Below are 27,512 nucleotides of genomic sequence, written 5' to 3'. Positions count from 1 at the left end.
CAAGTCTCTTGCTGGTTCACAAGTTCTCTCCGGTTCTTTATTCCACCCAAGGGAGCTGGAGCGTCGCAGGTGCCTAATTTGTGAGAACAAAGGTGTCCATGCCTCGCGTTTGTAATGTGGTAGGGTCTAGGGGGCTGGATATTTCTGGGGCTGCCGTCTACTAAATCTGAAAGTCATGCTCTGAACAGAGTCCCGGGCTCAGTACTCCCCAAAATGTACCCTGTGGGCTCTCGGTTGATCCTGTGGCTGAAATAAGTTTTATACTTCTGTCCTTATTTTTTTCCGTCTTCCCACCCCAGAATTGCTCTTTACCTGAACTACAGTTCTAATTTGCCCTGTCTCAGTTGTATAAGCTCACCCCTTTCCCTTCTTCCAGAGCTTCCTTGGGTAGCTTCCTTAGGCCATTAGGGGTAAGAGAGCACCTTGGTTTGTTTTTGCAAAAGTGATTTGAAGTCGTCGAGGAAGAAACAGAAAAGCTCACTGTACTGAGAATGTGGTATATGGGGGCTCCAGGCGCTTGCCCTTCATGGCCAGTGCTGTCCGCTTCAGTAGCCAACTCCCAGGTGCCTGGCATGAGTACAGTAAGAAATGAGGGTCCCCCGAATTAATAGGTTATCAGTTGATTGCACCACAGTAGCAGGGGGGGACCCTATGCTTTAAAAACAAAATAAAACAAAAAAACCTTTTAGATCAACTCCTGTCTCTCTCTCTCTTTTTTTTTTTTTTGGTGGAGGATGTGGGTATCGATCCCACTACCTCTCTGCTCTCTTTCTTTCACTATCTGAGGCATTTATTAACAAAACTCTAAAGTCTGTGAATCGATAGGCCCCTCTATGCAGGTATTTTCATGCGTCCTAGGTATTACCTTAATGACCTTTGAATGGATAAGGATTTTTGGAAAAGGCTCCTGGTCCCTGACAAGGGCAAGACGGAACCTGTTGAAAATGCTGGAAGGTCTGAGGCTGGAAGGAAAGCTAGCAAGATTTCCCTGGTCTTGTGCATGGTGTGTTGAGGTGGTAGGAACACGCAGGAACCTGTCGATGGGTTTGTTTGTTTCTTAAATATTTACAGAGCTGGGTTCCCCCACCCCCACCCCAACCCCGTGACTTTTCTTGTTTCAGTTGTGGTAAGAAGCACATCATGCAAAATTGACTCCCTTCACCATTCCGAGTGTACATTTTAGCAGATGGCTCTGCGACCATCACTCCTATATACTGCAGAACTCGCTATCCCAGCCCGAAAGTCCGCACTCCTTGAACACTAACTCCCCACTCCCCCTCCACTCCAGGCCTGGCAACCTCTGTTCTTTCTCATGTAAGTGGAATCCTACAGTGTGTATCCCTTCACTGTCTGGCTTGTTCTACCTTGGGAATTTGATTTTATGCCGAGATTTTCAAACAGTTGCTTTCAGGGATGGTAATGATCAAAAAACCTAAAATTTGTCCCAAGCCCCAAGTCTCAAATTCTGTATCCAGAAGTGCTAGGGTCTTTATTCAACCAAGTGACTAAAATGAGGTGGCATTTTGGGTAAGAGCTCCATGTTCAATTTGTTGCTATCATTAAAAAAAAAAAAAAAAAAAAAAAAAATCCCCATGGTAAGAAAATTTCCCGTATGTGATATCTTAAAATTTATTTTATTATTTATTTTTTTTTTTTTTTTTTTTTTTTTTTTGCCACTGCTACTGCTGGTAGTCTGGTTGTCTTGGAGAATCCCTGCCCGTCTTACTGGCTTCCAGGGTCTCCGCAGGGCTGAAGAGAGGGTTAGCCTCCCCTAATATTAGAATCAAGTTTAGCCAAGTGTGAGTGGTCTTCAGGAAGCCGTAGAGTATTGAGCTGTAACTGTCTTAATCCACATGCTTTAATGCTTAGCCCTCCATCTGTAGCCCTCCCCCTACCCCAGCAGTATTTAGGATCCTCTTCTGGAATCTAATGCAAGTTCCTAAGGAAGAGAGACCCCTCCCCCACCCTCCCACCCCCACAGAGAGAGCAAGAGACCTTGGCCATGGGCAGAAGCTGTGATATTTAAACGTCAGAGTTAGGTATTAGAATATGGACTCTCCCATTTCCTATCCTAGACATTTCCCAGGCATTGTCTAGATGTCTTTAGAATTGCTCCTTTTTATTTTTCTTAAGATGGTCCGTTCCGCCGTTGGGGGGGCTGTGGCACTCTGCATGGTGGGCTTGGAGATCCCGAGTGGAAAAGGTAACGGCAGCGAAACAATGCCCCAGAGTTGCCTGTGGCTTTGTTTGCTTGTCCCTGTTTACCTATTCACAGCCATGGATCCCTTCCCTTCTCCCGCGTCCTACTGGGAAGTCAGGTTTAATAACGCCCCGTTACAGAGAGGGTTATAGGAACAAGGATAATGCCCACTTTCTGCACTGTCCGTCTTTCCCTGAAAGACCTAGCTTGTGTCAGGATGACAGAGAGGGGCACGGACCAGACCCACGTGTGGGCGATTTCCCGGTCGGGTCTGCCATGTGCTTTTTTGCAAGCCGCAAAAGTGTTTGCTCTCCAACGGCTCACCCTGCACAACGGTCTCCTGCATTCTCTTATCAGAACCTACGCGCTGCTTTCTTAAGAGCTAATTGAAGAAGGAGCCCGTCTGTATCTCGTCCCTGCACATCCTGTGTCGTGAAAATGTATTCTTAAAAAAGAGAGACAGCGAGAGCGAGAAAGAGAGAAAGAAAGAAACGAAAAGAAAGAAAGCAAAAAGAAGGGGGTGGGGGGAAGAAAAGGTTGCCATCCAGTGGAGGAAGGAGTAATTCCCAGCTTCATTCAGGAAAAAACGCAGGCTGGAATATGCTTAACTATTTTAACTTGGCCGGGGATTTTTATCACCAGAAGGGTTTTTCAGTGACATCCGGAGCCAAATGGGTGCCGTGTGCCTTTAAGGAAAGAAGTGCCTCACCAAACTTCCCCATAGTTGTAGCTCACCGTTCGGATAGGGAAGGAAAGTGTTAATTTCTTATTTGTACACTTTTTTTCCCCCGACTTCCTTCCTATTCACTTCATTAAATCTAGAGGCAGTTCAGCATGGGAGCCGTCTGTATGTTGAATTAGGGCTCGCACTCTTGCGCAACACGTCACCAGTCGGAAACTGGGGGTTTGCTTCTGTGATTTATTTCATTATTGTGCTGGTAAAAGGTTTGGAAGGGCATTCTTTGCGGGGTAGTACTTTAGCATTGTGTAGCAAGTTTTTTGTTTTGTTTTGTTTTTTGGTTTTTTGGGTTTTTTTTCTTTTTTGTGCCTCCCCCCACCCTAGCGCTGAGTTGAGTCTGTTCAGCCAGTTTAATAAATAATTTAAAAAATAAAATAAAAGAACAGTTTTAAATTTCCATGAATAATTTTTACTTCCAGGCAGGAGTAATCTTACTCTACTTCTTTAAGTGCGAAAAGCACTGGGAAATATTTAGCAAATTGATTTCCATTAGAAAAAGACCCTTAGAAACCCCTAACATCAAGTACTACATATGGATGTGTTTGGGGTCTTTGGGGAGGAGGGAAGATGTTTTGTAGCTGACGGCATTCCTGCATAAAACCTTAATTTAAGGGGAATAATGGTCAGTACTTTGTTTCCTTGTGATTCCAAAACCTAAATTTAATACGGATCTGCACGTATTAGCAATTGTCATAAACATTGTCTCCACTAGTTCTTTTTGCAATTTAATTTGTTTTCGCTTCTTAGCCACCCCCAGATTTAAAGATTGATAAGTCCAAATATCACGAGCTTATGCTTTGTTCCGTTTTTTTGTTTTGGGTTTTTGTTTTTGTTTTTTCAAAATTAAGGGGAGGGGGTGAGCCTAGACCTATCCTTTTCACAACTTCCCCCCTCTTCATGTACCCCACTGAAAAGAAAAACAATGAGAAATTTTACAGCAGGAAACTGAAAGGGAAGTGTCATAGTTGTTTGGGATTTTCTTTAAGGAGAAAGAGGACATTGTATTAAAATGTTTGAACTTGAGAACATGCACATTGCTTTTACTGACATGGATTTAATGAAAAAAATTCTTTTATACCAAAAAAAAAAAAAAAATCATCTTAGGTTACTCCAAAAACATGCAGCCTGTCTTTTCTTAAAAACACTAAAATAAGGTTTAAAATACAAAAAAAGAAAGCATAAATTGTTTTTAATTTTGTAAGATAAATTTGAATATTAATTTGTTTTCTTATTGGCTTAATTGTGAAAATGAGAGCAAGAACCAGAAACCATCTGAGCTAAAAAATCTCTAATTCTGCTGCCTGGAATAATAAGGGGGGAAAAATATGATAAGTAGTTGTCAATATTAAAACAGGCTGAAGGAGGAAGGCTTCGGGCCTTGTAGTAGGTAGAATGAAACAGCAGATTTGAGTATCCACAATCCTTTCAGTATTAAATTTTCAGTAAAATAAAATTACTTGTATATGAAAACATAGCCTTTCCCCAGCTCTCTTTTTTTTCCTGATCAGCTGATGAAGAGACTAGCAGCTCGCTGCTTTGCTGGCTTGTTAATTTTATCCCCACTAACTGTGATTTCCGATAGCCGGCCTGCTGATAGTGGTAAGGTAAATATCCTTTTTCGTTGCCGTCTTGAAGATTCAGTAGAACTACATCCCAGGCATGTGTAGGTGTGTAACACATCAAAAGCCGGTGTTCTCCGTATTTCTGTGTGCAACTGGGTGCCTGAGGAGAGCAGTACCATTAACTGTTGACAGCCTTGCATGCTGAATTCATTATTAGTATGTTCCGTCTCCAAGATTTGCGGGACAATTTCCTTCTCTTCATCTTCGCTTAGCTGCAGTGTGTTTAGCTGTATAGTGGGTGTCCTGCTTTTAGGCAAATGAATATTAATGAAATAATGTGGAGCTTTTTTTTTTTCTTTTTTCTTTTTTTTCTCTCCTCTTCTTCTTTTTCCTCATAACTCATCAGATCTTGCCTCCTTCATAGTGGTTATCTGAACACTGTAGGATCGTGATGGAAATTGTCTTTTGATTATTAAGGCCTGGCCTCAGACTGTCCCTTAGGATTCTTGTCTGTGTGCATGTTGCTTCTGATGGGTTTGCACCTTGGAAAGATGCATAGAAAACATTCTTTTAATCCCACCAGCATTTTTCACATGCCAGGTTGTTTTGTGTTCTGCACCAGGTTTTCTTCATAAAACCTTTCTTTTTCAGGAGGCATTGTACACAAGTGAAAGAAATTATGTCTGAGCTGTAATCACTCTTTATATTGATTGTTATACTCACATGATCATAAATATTAGCCATGTTTGGTGCTGTGGAGAAATGAAGGTAATTGCTTTATGATTAGGGCTCTTTCAGCTACGAGAAAGGATTGATTAACATTTGCATACTGGAAGCAATATTGAGAGGCAGGAGGAACAAATAACATCAGTTATTTTGTGTGAGAAAGCAATCTTGAAATGTAATGTAAAGGTTTTGTTTTGTTTTGTTTTTTAATTTTTCATGGTCAAATTTCCTTTTATCTACGTTTTGCTTTTTTTTTTTCCTCATTGCAATTTTATTTTTAAGTTCTGAGGTTTACCAGGTTGGGGGGGGCGGGAAAAGAAAGTTTAAACTTCTGGGTCTGTCACATGGATCTTTTAGCCATTTACGAACAGGTTTCTTTTATACCTGGTTGTTTTTATAGCTATTTTATTATCTCTCTGCATTAGTGCTGCTGGCTGTGGTTTAAAGCAAGCGTTTGCAGGTAATTGGAAAAAAAAAAAAGTGTTTGTTGTTTGTGAGTGTGTGTGTTCCTTATCAGACGATTTAGAATGTGGCTTTTGTACTTCCTGTTTCCTTGTTTACTAATTGCTACATTAGAACAAAATCTGGATGGAATTCTGATTTATATTGTGAATCATGAGTAAATTGATGTAAAACCTCCAAGAAGGGTCAGAGCTTATGTGATTGTAAGGATGTATTTTTAGTGGGATTTTTTTTTCCTTCACCCACCCCTTGTTTTGCTTTACCATTCCCCCCTATCTTCCTTACAGTAGTGAGACAATTAAGGTCTTTTTCTTACATAGAGCTAAAATTTCATTTGGATTCAGTTATCTTTCAGACACTTAAATGTATAGCTCTTTTTGTACTCGTCATTTCTTCTCACGATTAGTGTTTCCGGCTTTCAACATATTTTGTTCACGGATTAGATGTGGTTTAAAGACGCATTGATTCAATATGGCGGCCTTCGCTCTTCTCACTTGACTGGTTACTGTTAACTTCCATTTTTTTTTTATTATTTTATTTCTGTTTCATTTTATTCTTATTACTCAGGTTGCCTTTTTAAACTTGTCTTGGTGATTCTCCTGTCTTGAATTTTCCTCCTTCGTTCCCTGCCACGCCAGGCCATTGAAGACGGCAATTTGGAAGAAATGGAAGAGGAAGTACGGCTCAAGAAGCGGAAAAGACGAAGAAATGTGGATAAAGATCCTGCAAAGGAAGACGTGGAGAAGGCCAAGAAGAGAAGAGGCCGCCCTCCGGCTGAGAAACTGTCCCCAAATCCCCCCAAACTGACGAAGCAGATGAACGCCATCATCGATACTGTGATAAACTACAAGGACAGGTGAGTGTTTCACTCCTACCCTGTGATCATCTTCACCAGGAGCAGGTTTGATACTCACCGCAGAGCAGGATTTAGGGGGGCATGTGCTGGAGCGTTCAGGTTCTTTCTCGTTGATGTTTCATGGCTTTTGCCCCAAAGGAACCAGGGACCTTATTCACCATGGCTGCCATTGCTGTTCTGGATGCTGTTTGATCAGCTGCTGTTGGAGATATTTGGAAACAGGAGTTAAGATTACAAGATTAAGGTCTGAGCTGGAGGATGATTCTTAAAGGATCTCGGAAATAGCATCCTTTACGGGAAAGGATTTGGGAGTGGTTGTATGAAATTCTACTTTGGGGCTGAGTTGTTAGGGAGAGAAGAACCCTAGCATACTTAAGGTAAATATTTCATGTCAAGATTCTGTTGAAAACGGAACAGATGCTTCGTCAAAAATGCCGTTCCTTCTTTCCTTCCAACACACTTGAATGTCTGAGCACTTGTTTCGACCATCTCCTTCTTCGTCATGATTCTCCTTAGTGTGGTCTGTCAGCAGACATAACTCGTGTTTGTGGAACTTTTCAGCGTAACGTTGAGAAATCTGTGCTCGACCCTGTTATCCCCAGACCAGTGTCTGTCAGCCCAATATGGTAGATAAACTAGTTGGACAACCTTTTCGGGAGTTGTTTTTGGTTTGTGCTTGATAATCATGTGATGCAGTTTTCATAGAAGGTCACATCTCGTTCCGATTGAAGAATCGATAGGAAACAGAAGAATTAAACACTGTATTTCTCTCGATGGCATAGCAGCATTGATCAGTTTTTGGTTACCAGTTTTGTTGTTTGTTGTTGTTTTTTTGTTTTTTTTGTTTGTTTTTTGTTTTTTGATTTTTACATTAATTAGTGTTGCTCTGTACACCTGGGAGTGTTTAACATGAATAACTAAGTTGGGATTTTAGTTTTTCATTGTGACTTTAGTGTATGTTTTATACCAGGAAGAAAACCTCATTATAAAGGTGAAATAGTACAAAAAGGAAGACACTTTCTACCCAGAGGTGGTGTTTTTTTTTTGTTGTTGTTGTTTTGTTTTTTAAAACTTTATTTATTTATTTGACAGAGAGAGAGATCACAAGTAGGCAGAGAGACAAGCAGAGGGAGAGGGGGAAGCAGGCTCCCTGCTGACCAGAGAGCCCAATGCGGGGCTTGATCCCAGGACCCTGAGACCATGACCTGAGCCGAAGGCAGAGGCTTTAACCCACTGAGCCACCCAGGCAACCCAGAGGTGTTATTGTTAAGTCTTTGTTATATTATATGTAAGGAGTTTCCAGAAGTGGTACAAAGTGGCAGGAGGAACTATGTGTGAAGAAGTCAGAATTTCTTGCCCCTCTTTGTGTCCCAGATTTTTTAGGTTCTCTGCTCACTCTTTTTACCCTTTCCTCCTCCTTCTCCTCCTCCTCCTCTTCTCCTTCTTCTTCTGTTGTTTTTGTTGTTGTTTTCCAAGTACATCCCCTTATGTATTTCTGAGGTAGCAACAGAGAGCAGCCCCATTATATTGGGTTTCGATGAGCCTGCTCATTGACAGGGGAATGACAGTCGTCCAAGGAAGAAAAATTTGGCCATAAGCCTGTTTCTTTGACCAGAGCAAACATGCAGACCTCCCTGTAACCAAGAGTCCATAACTCTGTCATGTTTCTCTCCGTCCCCAGCCCTACCGGCAGACATATGATAGATAGGCAGGGACAGTTTCCAGGAAACCAGCTTGGACAACAATGCCTTATTTGAACAGCCCCTGTTGCAAGGAAAAATAAGTAGGATCCCTCCTGCATATGCCACCAACTCTTTTGTCGTTGTCTTAGAGAGTGCAACATCGGTCACTTTGCCCAGGTGTGCCTTAGTTTGTAACCTGCTGGGTGAGCCTAGGGCCGAGAAGAGGGTTAGAAGCTAGGCCTTTTCCTCCAGGTGATGGCTCGTTCCTCCGTGCATGGTGTAAAAGAGGTCACCAGCTGGTGGACCACATATTGCCAACAGATTGATTTATTTCATGGTTCATGTTGTTGGGGTGGGGGCAGGGAGGACAAAAAGAAAGCAAACTCTTAAAACTGGCGAGATTTCTTAGAAATTTCAGGTGTTTCCCATTCTTTGCAAAAAACCCTAAAGATCATGCTGCGTCCTACCCAAGTTTCCCTAAGGTCATAGTTGGTGGGAGTGAAGACGTGGCCACCCCCGCCCCAAGGGCTCTCCTGCTCTGGGCACCCCCCCCATCACCTGCTGTCACCCTCCCCGCATGGAGGGCTGGCGGCCATTTGCCTTTCCCACCTGGCCCACTCGACTCCTTATATCATATCACCTGCTGGCTTCTTAGCCTTTGGGGTTTATGCCTTTCGGAAACCCATAGCTGGGGGCTGGCCACTCTCCATCCCTTACCCTCAGCTAAGCCCAGCCCGGGAGCTGATGGCACAAGCCCTCGTCTGGGTTCAGCTCCCCATGTTGGAGTCTGCACTCCCGCCTTCACCACCTGCGGGCACCGGGGCAGCTGCCTCGACCTCCCTGAGCCCGTGTGCCTCATCCACAAAATGGAAGGCTGACTAGCTGCCTCGAGAGGCCCTCCGTGAGCTTGAGGATTGAATACGGGCTGGGGGAGTCGTCTCCTTCCTGATCGCCAGCCTCTCAGACTACTTTGAGCCCCTTGGGTGGGTAAATGGAGCTCTGGGGTGCTTGAAAGGAAGTGTCCTTGCTGATAGGATTTCCGTGCTTTTTTTCCCCCCCGAAAACAGAAAACACAGTTTCACTGGGACTGATGATTGAGCGTGTCTCTGCTTGTATTGTCAGGGAACGAATATTTAAATATTTTAGCATGCAGACATTAAGTCCTTTTTTTTTCTTCTTCTTCCCCTCCCCTTTCTCTGGTTTCAATGACTTCTTTAACCCTTCCTCGAAAAGTACCCTCCCAAGGCCCATCCTGCCGGCTTCCACATTCGTGTCTGTTCTAGGGGGCACGTTCCCAGTAGCTGCCGCGTGTTTCATGGCCTGTTCGTGTTAGTAATCTAGAAAAAGCACTGATTCTGAATATTTCTGTGTTTTATTTCTCTTACCAAACTTGGTTCTCAAGTAGGAGGCTCTCAAATTAGGAGGGCCTTAATTGGATACATTGTTATATTTTTGTTGGTTTTAGAAAATACTGCTGGGAAATGTACCTACCCCTCCATGTGTTGAGAGTTCTCTGCCATTAAAGTCAGCTACTAATATAGCAACTCAACCTACCTGTGCAAGAAATACCAGCCGTACTCCCCTCCCTCCTATCACCTCAGCCAAATGTTAGGGTTCTGACAGTCATACAGATTAGCGATGTATTAAATAAGATCTGCCATCTATATTTAACTGATACATAAGAATTAATTAGCTCTCATGAGACAGTTTTTTTTTCAAAGTTCTTGCATGATTCTGGGACAGATGTATCTTTCTTTTTTATAAAGAACTAGGATAATTTAAGAGTCTATTTATCCCCTTTGTTTTCAGTGCCAGGCCTGTTTGTTTTGTTTTGTTTTGTTTTTTAAGGAGGATACTTTTTAAAATGTGACCCCAAAGAGCCAGTCATTTTGTGTGATTCACAAATGTAAACTCCTTCGGCAGTAACTGCTCTCTAAAGGTAATTCTGGTCAGCTCCGACTCGTTTCCATCGTTTTCTTTCCCCAAATCAAGTAGTGTGAGAAGGCTTTGTTTTGACTTGACTATATTATGCGTTGTTTTCTGTTTCTGTAAAAGGTTTTAAAAAAATCCTGTTGTAAGATTATGTGCTATTTAACCTCAGACTTAATTTCTTTCAAAAAGGGATTCATCCTGATGTGCATTTGTAAGCCTTTAAAATGGCCCCGGGGATGAGCTCTAGAGCAAGGTGCGGAGGGGTAGGGTCTCGGAGAGATAGCTGTCCCAAGTCTAGAGATGGGGCTTAGACTTGCCTGGATAAGGGAAAGATTCTGGAGGGATTCCGTGTTTTAGCTCTCCCTGGTTGGTCTTCCCACAACACAGGTGTGTCCCCCACGCCTCCACGTCGGACAGACCGCCATCCAGCCTCTGGGTGCCTATCCCCAAGGGTTAGGTTACTGGGTTAGGGCGCAGTTCGCGGCACCGAAGGAAACCTCTAAACACAAATTCATTTCCCGTATTAAAACCGATTCAGCCTGCTGTCGTCTGATTGTTCTCTTTGGACCTTCAGAGAGTAAACCCGTTCCTCATTTCAAGAAATGTCCTTTGTGGACAAAGTACCCACCTGACCACATTCTCCTCGAGGTTTAAACCCTCCCCCCACCTTTGCTCTCTGAGTGATATCTAGAGTGCGCCTTTTGGTCCCCTTCCTTGGGCACCTCCTGCTTTCTTAGTGTCCCGTTTAACATACAGCACCCAGAATTCCGTCTGCATCCTCATGCCGCAGCGCGGGGTGGTCCGTTTCCTTGGGCTGGATACCAGTGTTCTGTTACAGTGACTCAAGACTGCATTAAAGTTTTCCAGCAACTCTGACACAGACTTAACCTTTATGGAACACAGGCTTGTTGAAAAGCTGCCATTCCCCAAAACATGCAGAAAGCTCTTTTGTCACTTGATGCTGCCACGGTTAGCCTTTGCCTAAGCATTTGAATTTTTTTTTTTTTTTTTTTTTTTTTTTTTGGAACCTGTACCTACTGACTTCATTCCTTCCCCTGTCAGTTCCATTTAACTGACTCATGTCCCATCTTTCCAGTCTACTGTTATAACTTAATTTTTAGGCTTTTTAAAAGAAGATTTCCTTCTTTAAGTTCTTTTTTTTGTTTGTTTTTCTTTTGGGCATCGGAAGATTTGTTATAAGCTGTTGCTGAGAAACTTCTGAAGGGCAAAGGACAGGTCTGTAGCCTATGCCCCCTGAAAATCACTTCAGGGTCAAAGGAATGTGGTAGCCAGTAATCCCTAAAGTCGATTAGCCATGTGCAAACTCACATGACCATCCATCATGTCACGCACATTCATCTGTCCTTTGTCAAGGCTATCAAGAAAGGCTAAAACCAAGAGGCAACCACGTTTGTGGCCTCTCCAGTCTATCCACCCAGAAACCCCGCCGAAAGCATGAAATGAGGTTGGCCCGCCATGGCTTTTTCCAGGAGACCCCCTGCTCGTACTCAAATGATGTTATTTATCTTCCCTAAATAGCCCTGTGGCATCTGAATAATTTTTTCTCAATTTTTTTACCGAGGGTAGCAGCCTCAAGTTTCCTTTTCCATTTTGACATGGGGACACGGGCACTCTTCTCGTCTTCTGACTCCATTTCTGCTCTTTGTGATTTCTTAAACATGGTGAGAAGCAGTCCACACTCCTTCAGGGTGTAATTCGTTTGCACCCGGAACTTGTGCCCATGTGAAGGGCCTTCCTGTGCTCTGCTGGTAGCTGTTGTTCAACATTTGTTGTGCCTTGCTTTTCAAATCTGAGCACTGTTCTCATCTCTGAAGAATCTGGACACAGAAGATGAGGTCGTATCATGGCCGCGCTCCCTGACCGTTGTTGGAGGACTGTGGCAGGAGCATTGCAGGAGGACAGCGCTTGCTGTCTGCCAACAGTTGGGACTTCAGGTCCAGCATTAAGGACAGACACAGGGAAGCAGTGCAGGAGGCAGGAGATACCTGTCTGGCCAGTCTGATCGGTGGATGAAACCCTGGCCTACGGTGGGGGTGGGGGCAAGTCTGGTGGCCACTGGGCTCCTTCCTCTCTGATACTCTTGAGGCTTTGCTGTCCTCCCAGAACAGGGACTGTCCTCTTCTTGCCCTGAATTTTAAGAAGCCTTGGTGACCTGTCCGAGAATGGTGGAAAGCCTTGGCTTTTTCTGAATTTTAACTGTCCTCACCTGTAGAAAATCATTCCTTCATGCTGGAAACATTTATGGCATTCCTTCCTCGTTTCCAGCCCTGTCCTACAGAATAGGGCCAGAAGGTAAAAATAAACAAACAAAAAAACCTCAAAGTACTTACCCACTTGCTCACCGTACGTGCACTGGAGGACATAGTCTTCCTGCCACGTGGTCTTTCTTCGAGTAGGTGGCTGGCCAGGGGAATTCAGGGACAGAGGGGTCACATGAGCTCATTATAGGAGGACACAGTGACATTCTCTTGTGTTTAGGGTCACTTTTAGGGGGAAAAAATACTGTCATCATAAAGACATTGACCCCGGGAATGCAGAGCCAACATTTCATTTCATTCCATTCCATTTTAGCACCTTTCCACGGAAGGACTCGGTAGACCTCCAACCTTAGGACAAACTGTCCTTGCTGATGTCCTGCACATCCCGAAGTCCCTTGTAGCATTTTCCCCCTATTTGAGGAAGGCTGAGCTGCTGGCTTTGAAGGTCCACATCCCATCAGTCCATTCTCCAGAAGGGGTGGGCTCCTGTTAAAATGTTCCCTTCTTCCAAGGTTTCCTCTCGCGTGCTTAACCTGATGTGTATCACTTACCGTGGGGCTCCCCCGCACTGAGCACCATCCAGAGGCTTCCACCCAGCGTGCACTGCTCATACACTGTTCCTCCTGGCCCTCCAAAGTAGATCTCTGGTACCAGAGATGGTTAAAGCCAAATCCACATCCCTCTATTCTTGTTTGAACTCTTTTGTTGTTGTTGTTGTTGTTGGCATTTTGTACCTTTTTTTTTCTTCCCCCACCTAAGGTGATCAGATCACTGACCTGGGTAGGTCTGTCCCCATGCACTCCTGACCAGAATCGCTCAAAATTCCTCTGCAGGGATCGCTCTTGTTCCAAGCCTTGCATCCTTTGCGATCTACAGGCCTCATTAGCTTCGGCTCCCAGAACCTTGCCCATCGTTCGAATTATTTCCATCCTGTGCTGCAAACTAAGCTAGTATTTCTGGTGGCCACGTTTCTCTTCCTCCGCTACTGCACGTCCTGTGACCCCGTGGTCTGTTTTCCTCCGTATCCCCGTGGTTAACCTAATCACCCACCCAGTGTCCCAGAGGCACAGCAGAAAAAGCGTTCCCAACCCCATGCCTGACTCCTGATAACGCACGCACGCCAAGTGCCCTCCACAGGCACGCCAGCATCTGTCCAGGCCACGCTTCTTCCGGGGGCTGTCCCGTGGCTGGCCTGGCCTGCTGCCCGTGTCCCTTGCCTCCCATCTGCTCCCCATCCTGCCTTTCTGGGATGTGGATCTGAGCCTGTCTCCCAGGTAACACTGCACACCTTCCCTTTGCCTACCCGGGGAAGGATGATCTAGTTTCTTAGCACAGGAGAGGTGGTGGTCCACCGTCCACCTCAATGGCCTTCCCACATCGTTATCCATCATGTCCCTTCCCATTCTCCCTCTTCTTTCAGACGTCCCAGCTCTTTCTCTCTTTTCCCACCTCTCTGCTCTCCCCGGTCTATACTTTCCCCCCCTCTGTCGTGCCTCGAGCCCTCGAGCCGGCAGTGGCTCCGAGAAGGGATTTTTCTAGGCGGCCCCACGTAGGCGGTGTATGCCAGAGGGAGCTGTCCTCACCTGGAGGAAGGTCTGGACGGGAGGGCGGTTTCTGCTGCGATGTCTCATGCCTGGCAGCTGCTTGGTTGGCCGCCACACAAAGGGACACCTGTGTAGCAGGCCCATGATGGCTCAGGATGTCTTCCCTAGAGGCCATGGAAGGGCCAGAGACCTCAGGTGGTGTTTCCTGGTCCTCCGCAGTGGAAGGGACTTACTTGCAAAGACTAGAGGTCTGGGAGGCAGAGCTGGCCGCCTAGGTGGTGTCCCTAGGCTGGCTGCTGTCACACCGTGCGCTCCAGCTCTCTGAGGTAAGTAGTAGGAGCCAGGCTCGGACAAGGACAGGCCACAGCTGCTTCCGGGAGGTCACAGCCCCCTTTGGCCCCTCCCCAGCCAATGCTGCCTGCCTTGCCCTGCTCCGGGAGCAGTGGAGGGAACCCGTGCCCTAATGCTCCCCCGAACATGTGCAAGGGGAAAGGGAACCAACCGGAGTAACAGGCTTTCGCGTGTCTAAGAGAAGCAGGACAAGCCTCAGAGACGCGAGGAAATCACTGTTTGCCCCCCACCAATTTCTGGAGAACTGTGCATTTTTTCCGAGTGTGGTTCCAGGCATAACCTCGTGTGGTCTTCCCTCAAACCTCCGGAGGAGGTAAGGCAGGAGGGTGAGCGGTCCGAGACTTGGAAAAGGAACCGCCTTCCCCAAGGTCACCCAACGGAGGAGGAAGAACTGGGCTGGGACTCGAACCCAGGTCTTCTGACGCCTGTGTTCTTTCTACTCTACCACAGGTGTAACGTGGAGAAGGTGCCCGGTAATTCTCAGTTGGAAATAGAAGGAAACAGGTCAGGATCTGTCTCGTATGCCCTTGTCTCTGAACACAGGTATCCCTTGGCCCAGCCACAGACCAACTCCAAAGGAGCCGGAAGCACATTTCACCGCGGGCCCCGCACCCCGCCGACCGCCCCCAATGGGGTGGAGGGGGGCGTGGAGGCGCCCGGATCCCCTAAAACACCGGCCGGCCCCGAGGCTTTCCAGGTGTCTCTGCGCGCCTCCATTCGGTGTGTCCGCGCCGGCAGAGCCCCTCTTCCTCCCCGCGGGCTGCTGGGGCTCCCCGCTCCCTGAGGGCACAGCTTCTGCCTCCCACCCGCTGGCCCCCTAACTCGGGGCCCCCTTGGCGTCCGCGTTTCCGGAACAGCGCCTGCGGTGCGTGGTGCCTGGTGCGTGGCTGTCCGCGGGGGTGCGGGGAAGGGCGCATGCCCTGTGCCGGATTTCTGGAGGCACCCGGGGGGCTTCTGGGCTCCCCTGCCCCTGGTCCTCAGTGTCCTGAGCCGGTCCCTTTGACCTTTGTGTGCTTTTGCTTCTGTGGCTGTAAATGGAAATGCTTTTCTCCTAGAGATTTTGGGAGAAGGAGGTGCTGTTGGTGGAGTGGGAGAGGGCGATGGGCAGGATTTTCCCAGGGTGGAGCTTCTAGTCCTGCACTGAAGGTTTTTTTTCCTTTCAGTCAGCATGAACTTAAAAAATAGGTATCTCATTATGATGCTTGACCATCTATATTCCATTTCTGTTGGTTGACCCAGTGACATCCTTACAGCATCTTTCTTCCTCACTCGTGGTAGGATTCAGTCTAGGGCCAGGAGGAAGAGGCATCGAAGCTGCTTCTCTAGTGCATTCCAGAACGAACACCCATCCCTGGTGGTGCATGTAAGGCGATGAAACGTGGGAGTGATTGGTGCCTCCCCATGCCTGTGTGGGGATGGGACCGGTGTGCAAGACGGTCGATTTGTTGGTAATTCCTGTGGGTGTTGAAGAAACAGCACTGAGCCCTGGAAGCCAGACCCTCTAACCCTGGTGTGTGTGCTGGACGTCAAGAATCAGGTTCCGTCTCTGCCACCGGGAGACAGAACTCTGTCTGGATTTGCATTTGGGGATTGAAACAACATATAACTCGGACTTTATTAGTTTGGCCACTTTAAATAAGGAAGCAACTTGGTTAACACTCCCCCTCCCCCCTCCATTGCCCCCCACCCCGAAACATGGAAAGGACGCTTTAATGGTCTAAATGGTGTGATGCGGCTAAGCACCCAACCCAGTAAACAGGGCAGACATAAGCTCCTTTTCCCCCTTGTCCGTCAGAATGGTCATGTGACTATGAAAAGTGGATTAATCCCAACTTTAAAGGGTACTGTAAGCCTCCTGTGTCCTGCCTGGGCTTTCCGTGGAGGTGATAGGGCTGTATGTAGTCGGGACCTAGATAAATACATTTTTACAGAAGACACATTTAGACTGTGATTTTTAGCAGTTCCGGGGCCTTGGCATTTCCTCTGGGCTCTGGAATCTTTCTCGTCCCTTACTGTCCCGTGTGCTTCTCTTCTCCATACGCCCAAGTTTATGATGTGTGTTGTTCCGAGCTTGCATTAGGGTAAACAGAATTGAACGTTCTTTTCATATGTTCAGAAGCACTGAGCACTTTGTGTGACAGTCTCTGTGCAAGTACTGAGAACAGGGTAGAAATGAATCCAAGGGAAAGCCTTAAAACATAGCTGGCAAGGGCTATGAAGGAAGAACACGCACCCCGTATGAGTATGGTTTGTACAGGGAGGGCATGGAGGGCCAGCGCAGGATCTGTGAAGGCATTGGGTCATCAGGTCTGCTCGTGCACAGAGTGGGGATCCCCAAGTAGACCGCAGGGGTGGGGGACAAGGCAGAGGCCCTTGGTCCCCTGTGCATGGGCCACCATGGTGATAGGGAAAAGCAGGACCCTCTAGAGACCATCTGGATCCCAATAGGACTGGATCCTGCAGGGTCAGGGAAGGGGCCAAAGCGTGGGACAAGGCGGTAGGTGTGAAGACAGAGGTGACTTCTCAGACATGTGACTGACAAAATGCAGAGCAGACTGGATGTGAGAAGGGAACCTACAGATCGCCCTGGGGTCTCTGGTAGGTGGATATTGTGCCGCCCACGGGAATGTGGGGGGAGGGACGGGTGGCGTGTGTGGGTCCCACATGGGGAGAGTGTGCGTGCACAGCTCCCCTGCCCGGCATCCTCCCTCCCGGAAAATCCGATTTCTCTCCGTGGCTATAAACGGCCCTTGATGTAGTGATTGTGTTGCTAGTATTGACTGTCCCTTCAGGACCAGCCAAGAAGCTCGTTCAGACGGAATTATTTTTAGCGATGTTGGCACCAGACGTAGTTCTCTCTTCAGATAGGGGAGGGAGGCTAGGACTGTGGATCTAGGGCCCAAGCCCTTTGGCATATAGTAGCTCTAATTAGATGTGAGAGACGTTGTCATGAACTCGGACACACTTGGAGGTGAACAGCCTTGCTTCCTGCATTGGATATTTGGGGCTCAGCCTCCTCTTACGTAGCTGTAGCTTGGTGAGGTTGTAGCCTCCTGCATTGTCTGAAATGGTGATCCCTGGACTAGGGTCCTCAAACTTCTGTCCCATAGCTTCTTGGAGACCCCCTGGTGCAGTGAGAGGCTTCAAGAAGTCTGACCAAAAGTCCCCTATTGGGCTTCTTTCCACCTAGTGTATCCCAAACGCCTTCGACCAGCAAAACCCCCTTTCCCAGGGAAACCCATTGAAAATCGATTAAGCTTGTGTTCCTTGGAGCACACTTTGGGAAAGGCCAAACTGGAGTGCAGGAGCTGCATTTTTGTCCAGGGAGAATTTGCTCGGGGAAATGTGGATTTCAGAACTTTGTTTTTCCTTCCTGACAAATACTGCTACTTGTGGCATGTTTAGTCGAAAAGGCGGCTTGGACTCCTGGCCGCTTGGCACTCAGTTTACGAGGCTTGGCCGGTTATCCCCACACAAAGCAGGTGGGCAGCCCACAGATAAACCTAGCCTGTCTGTCTTGCAAGGCGCAGGCTTCCGGAGGCTTCTAGGGTCCGTCTGGCCCGGAAGGGCAGCGTGTCTGCCTCTCCGAGCTGCAGGCCAGTACCAGCGTCCGTGACCTCTCTCTGAGGGAGGAGCCCCAACAGGAGTAACAAGGCAGAGTTTCTTACGGGCTGATAAAACTGTCTTTAAAGCCATTCTACGAGCATTGTAATAAAAAACGGATTGCTCTGGAAGACGGCAGTTCCTGGGCGTGTATGTTCTTGCATATTCACGGGGGGGGAATCTGCTTCCTCGCGTAGAATCACACGTCCTACACCTTCCTTAGGAATTTGCTAGAACAGCCACTTAGAGCAGCCCTCCGGTGCCCCCGGTAGCCCACCCATCTGGCAAAGTGACGTGTGGGACTTGAGGCTCAGGTGGGGAGCGTTTGATTTTGCTTGCCTGCGAGAGTTTTGTGCTTTTGAGTTGGGCCAAAGGCTTTGAAGAGTTTTTTACTATTGCAAAGCAGAGACACACAGGGTCAGATCCAAGGATAAAATACTCAGGGGAAGGTGGGTCCTTGCCTTTTCAAAGGAAGACATTCTTTGGGCCCTGTCCCACTCTTTCAGAGGACATGACATAAACAGGTGAAGCAGCTGTCCAAGGTCACAGCTGGACAGGTGGGCGGTTAGGATGCGATACTTCTACCTGCTCTTAGGAAATGTCAAGTGAGAAAAAGAGGGTAAGCAACCAGACATCCAGGGTCAGTATTTCTGAGTCAAGTGATAGGTACTACGTCTCCAAGCTTCCTCAAAATGCTTGTCTAAGCAAAGAAATCATATTCTCGGAATCCCATGTCCTGCCGAGCACCTTTGATTTGTAGTAGAAAGTTCAGGGAGAGAAACCTGAAGAAATAAATGGGAACTTTTAACAGTATAGTAGATTCTGAGGGTTGTGATACATGATAAATCGTATGCGATTATTCTCTTCTACTATTCTTCTTCTACAAAGTTCTACTAAGTTAACTTCTACTAAGTTTTACTTAGTAGTTCTACTACTTCTACTAAGTTAACTTCTACAAAGTTCTACTATTATTCTCTTCTACTATTCTATTTATTTGGCTTTATTATAGTAGAATTAAAAGGTGCCAGTAGGTGAAATGTGCTATTTATGGTGATATAAATAAAAGGTGGTCATATACCCCTCAGATATAGCATTTCCCTGGAAAAAATTAGATGAGGTTTTTGACTTACAGCATGTTGTCAAAGAAGGTAACCCAGGAGAAGTGTGTGAGACCGACTTTACTTACGGATAATGATACGGTTCCAAATTACATTAGCGTGTAAATCTTCATCCTGTTGAGTCCGAGTACGTTGTTGGGAATGTTTATGTATGCTCTGGCATATCTCCTTGTGGTCCTTAGTTGGTGACTTTTTAAAAACCTAGTTGCAGTTGGATTACATTTACAATCGGACACCCTGTGTTCTTATATTGATTTATTTTTACCGAAGGTCCCAACAAGGCTTTCTCCCTTCCTCAAGGCATCCTCTTCAAATGCATCATTTCAGACCCTCTAGCGTCCTGTCGTCCTTTCCCCAGCAAGCGTCCCGGCTGGTTTGCATTAGCTATTCTCAATACCACTGTGAGGCTCGTCGTGTGTGTACGTCTGTGTCCTTTGTATGGACATGCTTATGTTACATACGTGTATTATCGGCCTAGGGAAGATCACCAAAACCAGAGGCGCACAGCCGGGCATCCCTGTATCTAAGACTCTCCGTGAAGCCTCGCTGCCTGTCTCACTGAGCTGAGGGAGCCTTCTGTCGACTGCTGACGCCAGGGCGCTCACCTTGCCTTCACCTCATGTGACCTGATTTTTGTTGCTACCTCGGGCGCATCCTGTCTCTGCAGTCCTGACATGCCCCCCGGGGTGATTCTTACCCACTTCCCACGGCCAAAAGCACGTCTGCCCGCACTGTGTTCTGTTCTGCCGTAACCTCCCGTATTCTTCCGATCTCCAAGCTTGTTAGGAATTACCGGTCCGCACTCAGGAAGACCCAGGGGAGAGATCTCAGTCGTGAACACGGAGGGCAGGTGCTCCTCACACCTGTTGCCGGCCTGGCCCGGGTCTCGGGGGGCTCTCAGGGGAAGTGGGCGCTGCTGTGTTTGCAGCGCGTTTCCGGTGCACGGGAATCTGACCCTGAAAAGCAGTGGCTTACTTTCACCTGCTGCCCTCCCATGTCGACCCAGTTTTTTAAAGTTTTCATCCAGAAAGATTTTCCTGTGTTTGACTCCTTTAGGATGGTAGTAACTTTTTTGTTGTTTTGGTGAGATCCTTCCAAGTGGGTATTCTAAATCGTGACATTGTTTTTCTTTTTTTATGGTGGCGAGATAGGTTTTGTTTAGTTAATAAGTGTAAACGTGCGGCAATTTCAGTGCTAGCTAAATTCTCTTTTTTCAGGAGTCTCCATTATCCGTGCTTGTCAACAGATCAGCCTAGGCAGGTAAAAAGAAAACCATAAGACAGGAAAAAAAAAAAAAAAAAAAAAAGCCCAGAAACAAAACCCAAAAAACTTCTCAGCTAATAACCTTATCTTCTTGGTTTGCGTTCATAGGGAAGGCAGAATAGCCAGCATTTTAAAGGACTAGGTCTCTTAGCGTGTATTTCCCGTCTTCTGCCATGCCTAAAATGGAATTAGAGGGAAAAATGAGGTTTATGTCGCGTTCATTGTGTACGCAGTCATCATTTTAGAATCCCAGGAGTACAGACATGAAAGTTGCATCCTTTGGTTTGCGGAAGTAAGGGAGAGAAGTGGGTTCCCAAGTGAAGCCGAGCGGAGGAAACCTCATGCGTGTGCGTGTGTACCCACGTGTGCGTGCGTACCCAGGTGTACGCGGCACCATCCATGCAGTCCGCAGTGGCATATTCCAAACCACATGCCCACAGTAGCACGGGAGCCCTTCTGTCTCATACTCCCTGACACTGGGGCCATATGTTCCTGTGCCCATTCACCTCTGTCGGGGGGGAACCCCTGGGCTGCTGGCCCGCCAGCCCCTGGAAACTCTCGGAAGGTGCACAGGGTTATTTTAGATTTTAGGTTACACTCCTCCCCTCCTCCCAGGCTGTTCCTATCAGGCCCACGTTTCCTCTTTGGCGATCGATCACTGTATGAAATAGATCTGAAGTCATGGACCATCAGTGGAATCCTTTCTTCCGTGGAGGGGAGTGGGTATCCTTTCTGTCATGGGAAGTGCACTCTTCCAGTGAACAGTTTCTACTTCTAGGCCTTAAATTGTACAAAATGACATAATGGAAAAATACCTGGAGTTGGGGGCGGGGGTAAGCATTTCAACAGAAACAGAACACCTTCTGCAAACCATCGTACAATTAGTCTATTGTTCTGGACTTAAAAAAAAAAAAAAAAACTTTCCAGCACTGCAAAAATAAAAAAAGGCATTGAAAAGGTATATTGAAAAAAACTTTACTCAGCGTAAGTTTGAAAAATGCCAAGAATTCAAAACTCTTTCAGGCTTTTTCACTTCCTTTTTAATTTTTTTTTAACCTTTAATGTAGGAAAAAAATAACTTACTGTAGTGATCTGTCAGCAAGTTGTCCTCCTAACTTGATGCTTGCTCGCTTGCTTTGAGGGAAAGAACATACACAAGTTGCGGGCAGGAGGTGGGGAGGGGGAGAAGCAGACTCCCCACTGAACAGGAGCCCGACCTGGGGCTCGATCCCAGGACTCTGGGGTCATGACATGAGCTGAAGGCAGACGCTTAACCAACTGAGCCACCCATACGCCCCTACCTCGTGGCATTCTATAGGTCACAGAAAGCTGGTTGTCCTCCTGACATTCCTGCCCAAGCTGGTCATCAGAACCACTATTCCAACAGGGAGGGGGACGCTTTGTCCGCATATAAGATGTTCCCACCCTCTTTGGAAAAGAGCAGAAGAAAAAAGAAAAAAAAAGCATGTACATAGAAGAATTAAGTTGTGGGCAGGGGGGAGGTACCAAGGGTTAGTTTGATAGTAAGAATTTCTTCCCATTTTCGTGGAGAATGTCTTCTTGAAGTATGGTTGGAGGCATGAAGACTGGGGATGAGTAACCAAGTGGAGGTTGACCATGGTCTTCACGGCACAGGAGAAAGAGGCTGTCCTGGCGAGAAGAGTCAGGTCCTCAGTATAGACTGGGTTTCCGGGGAATGAGCAGAAGAGGGCCTTGAAAGCCAGACTGAGGTGACTATGTGATGATCGCACCAACAAACCACAAGAGGTCTTTTTCCAGTAGCTTCCGGGTCTTGTGTTTGCCCCGTAACTCTGTCCTCAGGGAGACGGGAGATAGGAAGTAGGACAGGAATAAGGAGTCAAGTGAACCTTAACTTTTTAAACAGTATCAAAATTTTGTCTTATTTTCTGAGTCCCAGAACGTTCAGCTCTCTCCTTTATGAGCACAGATAATTCTCAACCTGTCTTGTCACAGGGTCTAGAATTCCCACAACCCGACTAAGGGCAGGGACATCAGACCAAGATTGTTTTGGCCATGTTGTCCCCCCCCCACCACCACCACCAACCCCCCAATTCGAAAGTGCTTTATCACCATTCTTGGTGCAAACGGCTTATTTCTCATGTCACCAGTAGTACAGTTGAAACTGAGAGTCTGTCCATCACAGGTGTACAGAGCACAGATGTCCTTGTAATCCGTCAATAGAAAAATGACACCATCTGTTGGCAATGTACAAAATGACAGCGTAAAGATGTCACTGAGGGTCAGGTGTTCAGTCCAAGATTACAAAGGGGTCTGACTTCCTGATTGTGGAGAAGACACGGATAGCAATAGAAAAACTGATACCTATAAATTGCCTTTCAGAGACTCCTTTTCAAACAGGTAAAACATTTGTGTATATAAATCTCAGAATGGGACGGAAAGAGACCAACCAGAAATTGTGGGCCTATAGTGAAGGTGACAGTAAATAAACCAGCTGTTGTCACATAGTCTCTGGTATAATGGATGGAGGTACAAACGCATGTGTCAGCCGGGAGAACGGGGGTAGGGGTGGCTGTAGGGTGGGAGGCCCTCCTTGGTTCTTCCCACGATAACCTGAAAATCCAATTCCCTCGTAAATTGCAGTGTTTTTCAGCCCCTCGTGTGTGCCCCCGATTTTCATATTCATGAGGCTCCTGTATGTCTTAAAAAAATAAAGCCGAGACCCAGCATAACAGAAAAACTCGCCCATTCCTTTGACAGAGGATTTTCGGTTAATTTATGCAGGCCCCTATGCTCTTCAGCATTTCCCCCACTGGTTGCTAAGCAACCGCTTGAGTTACTGCGCATGCCTTTTTTATGATAACTGTCATTATGAATATTTTTTAATTATACAACTGGGACCATGGATTAAAAGAGCATATTGTCCCTCATCCTTCGCCATGGCTTCTAGCGTGCTTGCACACTCCTGGACTCAACCTTCTGGAATTTACATGGCAGTGATGTATGTTTATTTATTTGGTAGGTCTGCCTTCACAAAGGAAGTAGAGACTGCCTCGTAAGGGAAGCGAGATTTTTGTGAAAAATAACTCCAGCCTGCCTCACAAGCTGCCCCATTGATCTGGAGAGGCCGAGTCAGACGTTAGACTCTTGAACCGAAATTATGAGTATCTTTGTTCCTGTAACCGTGCCTGCTTCCAGTACTATAAGTGATGTTAAAAGCTCACGGTGCATTAGAGACTGGTTTTCAAAGTTATAAATTGTGAAGCATTTGTTGCTATTAAATTTGCTTTCAAATAAAGCGACCATGGATTTGAGGGAGGGTACCACACGCATCCCAGACATGCGAGGCGTCCACGCTTGCTACAGAGGTCAGGTTTTTCCTGCCCAAGGGGCTCCGTGCACACATGAGTGCAGTTAGGCGATCAGAAGGGGTTCCTCTGGCAAATACTAATAAAGGTATGCGTGGTTCACAGTGTGTAAAATACTCTGAAAGGAATAAGACAGAAAAGAAAGACACACAAAGGCTTTTCATCTGAGTTTCCGGAGTATATTCTAACATACTATGCTCTAAGTAGACAGGGAGTTTGAGACAAAGGAGTATGGAAATAAAGCCATTATGGACTTTTTTTTTTAAACCAATTCAATTATATTCATTTAAAAATGGAATTGTTGGTTGAATAGGACATTTTGAAGATTTCTATCAAAAAGCAGAGCTGTGTTCACTCTGAAGGAGGAACTCACAGTGGACCTGCTATGTCCTGTGTGTGACAGAAGTGGGGATCTAATGGCATTTTAATGTGCTTCTGGAGTGAGCTCAAGGAGCACGCATCTCCAGTACGGTCGTGGGATTTTTCTTGATTTAAAGGGCCCCCACGTCCACAGGCACGGGGTGCTGTTTGCTTTTTGGGCATTTTCTGAATCAAACTTTCCTCGGTCGCATATGATCGGATCTGTGTCTGTTTGTCTCTCCCACCCTACAGTTCAGGGCGGCAGCTCAGTGAAGTCTTCATTCAGTTACCTTCAAGGAAAGAATTGCCAGAATATTATGAATTAATTAGGAAGCCGGTGGATTTCAAAAAAATAAAGGTAGATATTTTGTTTACGCACTTTATAAAAAAGAAGGGTGAAGCCCTTGAAATGCCAACATTGAGAACTGGGCAGTGGTGTCCTTATCTGAGCACCATGGACAGTCCCCCCTTAAACCCCCCCCCCCCCAATCTAGGGCTTGTCACCAAAATGGCGGAGAGATCCTTGGGCCTTCCTGTGTATTTTGTTGAATTGCGTGGAGAGCTCCTGCTGTATTATGTTGCATTTTATTTAAGACGTTTCAGACTCTTCCCCCACCCTTTTGCTGTTTTTGTGTCCTATCCTGTGCTGCTCCTTCCCCCTTACAAGAAGGGAACCCCGTGGGAGGGTGGTCTCTCTGACTGGCGCCCCCTGGAGTTGTTCACTCCCACATCCCCAGCAGGGCTGTCTGCTGTGAAGACAAAGGGAAATTCAAATCGGGCTTTTTCTTGGACGAAGCAATGATTGTTTGCTCTTTTTTTTTCCCCCCCTTCCTCTTTTTTCCTCTCTTTTATCCGAAATTTGCTTTAGGAAAGAATTCGTAATCACAAGTACCGGAGCCTGGGTGACCTGGAGAAAGATGTCATGCTTCTCTGCCACAACGCTCAGACCTTCAACTTGGAAGGATCCCAGGTACGTCTTCAGTTTTCTGAAAAATGTGGAACCTTACCTGTGCTCCTGTGCTTTTAAGTGATAGATTTCATTTTTCTGCTGTTGAATCATTGCTGCTCCCCCCGGGTGGAATCAAAAATGAGAAGTAAAAACATACATCCTAAGCTAGTATGTAAGTAAATTGAGGCTTTGGCACTTTGAGATTAAGGCTAACCTCTTTGTACCATAGATGTGCTAGTTCCTGCTTGTGCTTCCCTTCGAGGCTTGGCTTCTAATTAGAGGAGGAATTCCAGGAAATCACTTAGTGCAATGCTTAAAGGCTAGAGGTACAGTTTCTGCTTTTGTCAAGACTGTGTATTTGATTATATTCACCTTCATTTTTCTGACCGCAACCTTGCATCAGGGAGTGAAACTACTGTGATTTAAGAGGAAAAAAAGAAGTGAAACTGCTGTGATGTAAGGGGAAAAAAAAAAAAAAAAACCTAGAGAAAAAAGAACCACTGTCTCTAATTGCTTACAGAAAGTGCTTATCAAGCCGACTGCATCAAGAACTCCCCTTGTCTGCTGTGTATGAGCAAGTGACGCTCAAGTCAGTGAGAATAACTAGGGGAGGAGCCTCTCACTTTAATGACACCTCAGTTCCACTTCCCTTGTGTAGGTGCCCCTTTTTTCCTGCCTGTATTTCCAGCCCAATGCCCTTGTATCATGGGGAAGGAAGGAGAAGTCCGTGTGTCTGCTGCCCGGTGTCCGTATCAAGCCAGCACTAAGTTCCTTAGGCTTCTCTCTGGATCTTGCCTTTTCTGCCCTCATGGCCATTCCAGTCGTGAAACCGGAGAACACGAGAATCCTTGCATGGACCTTTTCTGAAAAGACGGTACATTTCCGGGTTCACGGTGGTGTCCTCTACCCTACCGTGGCAGCATGGTGCTAGGCCTCCAGGCCCCATCCCATACCGCAGCCTCCCTGTCTGCCCACACCCTATCTCACACATGAAGTAGAGTCACAAGTGGCTTCTTGACTGGCTTCTTTCTCCATCCTGGGGACTAGTTGCTCTCTCTCTCTCTCTCTCACAGCCTTCTTTGCCCTCCTGTCTACTACCCACCATGTGCTATCAGGGTCTAGAATGAATTTCGTCTCCATAGGCTAGTTTCCAAAGTCATACCCTACTCTCGTGCCATAGCCTCCTTTTCCTGCTGCTTCTCCCCCTGAACAGTTCGTGGTCTAATCACATTGGGCCCGTGACCACTTGCTTCCCTGGATCTACGTGTTGGTACAAGCAAGAGGACAGAGAGAACCCACGTACTTCTTATGTGGCCGCCAGACAGCAACATCTTGCCCAACACAATCCACGGTCATGGCCAGAAATTGACCTTGGCACAATGCCAGATGCATACACTTGGTCTCCTTCCCTAGAAAGCCCCCTCCTTTCTCAGCCCTGATGGAATCCTCCTCACATGTTCCTATCCAGCTGAATTCTCATTTCTGGCAGATTCTGCCCCCACGGCCCCATCCCAGGACCCCTCCCTACCCTCTCTGTTCCCTTCGCAATCTGTCCTGTGGTGCTCACTCCAGGGTGTCCCGTCACCTTCGTGAGCTTGTGGCTCCTCTTTACAATAAAGGACTCTGTTCTACAGCCAGGGCCATTGTTGTCCATGGATCTTTATTTGTTGAAATACCTAAAATGTCCTCTTCACCATTTTTTTAAAAGATTTTATTTATTTATTTGACAGACAGAGATCACATGTAGGCAGAGAGGCAGGCAGAGAGAGAGAGGAGGAAGCAGGCTCTCCACTGAGCAGAGAGCCCGATGCGGGGCTCGATCCCAGGACCCTGAGACCATGACCTGAGCCGAAGGCAGAGGCTTTAACCCACTGAGCCACCCAGGTGCCCCCCTCTTCACCATTTTTAAGGGTACAGTTCAGTATTATGTTCTCTTTATTGCCCAACAGATTTCCAGAAAGCTTTCATCTGATAAAGCTGAAACTCTCTACCCATGAAACACCTCCCCATTGACCCCTCCCCGCCCCCCCGGCTCCCTGCTCTGGTCCCTGGGAACCTGTGAATTTGACTACTTCAGATACCTCACAGAAGCGAAGACTGTATTTGTCGTCTTGTGACTGGCTTCTGTTACTCAGCATCCTGTCCTCAAGGTTCAACCTTGTGGTATCAGGTGGAAGGATTTCTCCTTTTTTAAGACTGAAGAATTCATTTTCCGTATATACTGCATTTTGTTCCTGCATCCAGTGACCCTGGGTTTGCTTGTACTCTTGGCCCTTCAGAGACACAGGGGTGCAAATCTCCCTTCGCAACCTTGCGCTCGGCTCTTTTGGGTGTGTACCCAGAGGCGGGATGGTGGGATCACGTGGCACTTCTGTTTTTAATTTTTTGAGAGAAGGGACCATTTTGGAGCTTCAGATCTTGGCAACTCTGCAGGGCTGTGCTCAGGTGTGTGCAGACACTAAAAGGGAAGTATTGACTGGAGTAGTAACAGCCCGTGCTGATAAACGGATGATAAAGATGAGCCTTCATTTTATTAGGG

At 46.6% G+C, this 27,512-nt stretch overlaps 1 protein-coding gene across 4 annotated transcripts in view; it reads left to right on the top strand.

The window, feature by feature from the left end:
- Nucleotides 1-27,512, top strand: part of LOC111153501 (SWI/SNF related, matrix associated, actin dependent regulator of chromatin, subfamily a, member 2) — a 178,109-nt gene that overhangs the window by 124,571 nt on the left and 26,026 nt on the right. For 3 of the 4 annotated variants that reach the window (XM_022512558.1, XM_022512559.1, XM_022512560.1), the window contains exons 28-31: nt 6,328-6,545; nt 14,784-14,837; nt 24,277-24,382; nt 24,893-24,994. In XM_022512558.1, coding sequence (XP_022368266.1) covers nt 6,328-6,545; nt 14,784-14,837; nt 24,277-24,382; nt 24,893-24,994 — 480 coding nt within the window. The remainder of the gene's footprint in view (nt 1-6,327; nt 6,546-14,783; nt 14,838-24,276; nt 24,383-24,892; nt 24,995-27,512) is intronic. The other variant, XM_022512561.1, reaches the window with a different exon arrangement.

This window comes from Enhydra lutris, unplaced genomic scaffold, assembly GCF_002288905.1.
Source record: "Enhydra lutris kenyoni isolate GAN:26980312 unplaced genomic scaffold, ASM228890v2 scaffoldscaffold33, whole genome shotgun sequence".
Lineage (NCBI taxonomy): Eukaryota > Metazoa > Chordata > Mammalia > Carnivora > Mustelidae > Enhydra > Enhydra lutris.
Note: the sequence above shows the minus strand (reverse complement) of the source record. Positions and strands in the feature narration are given on the sequence as shown.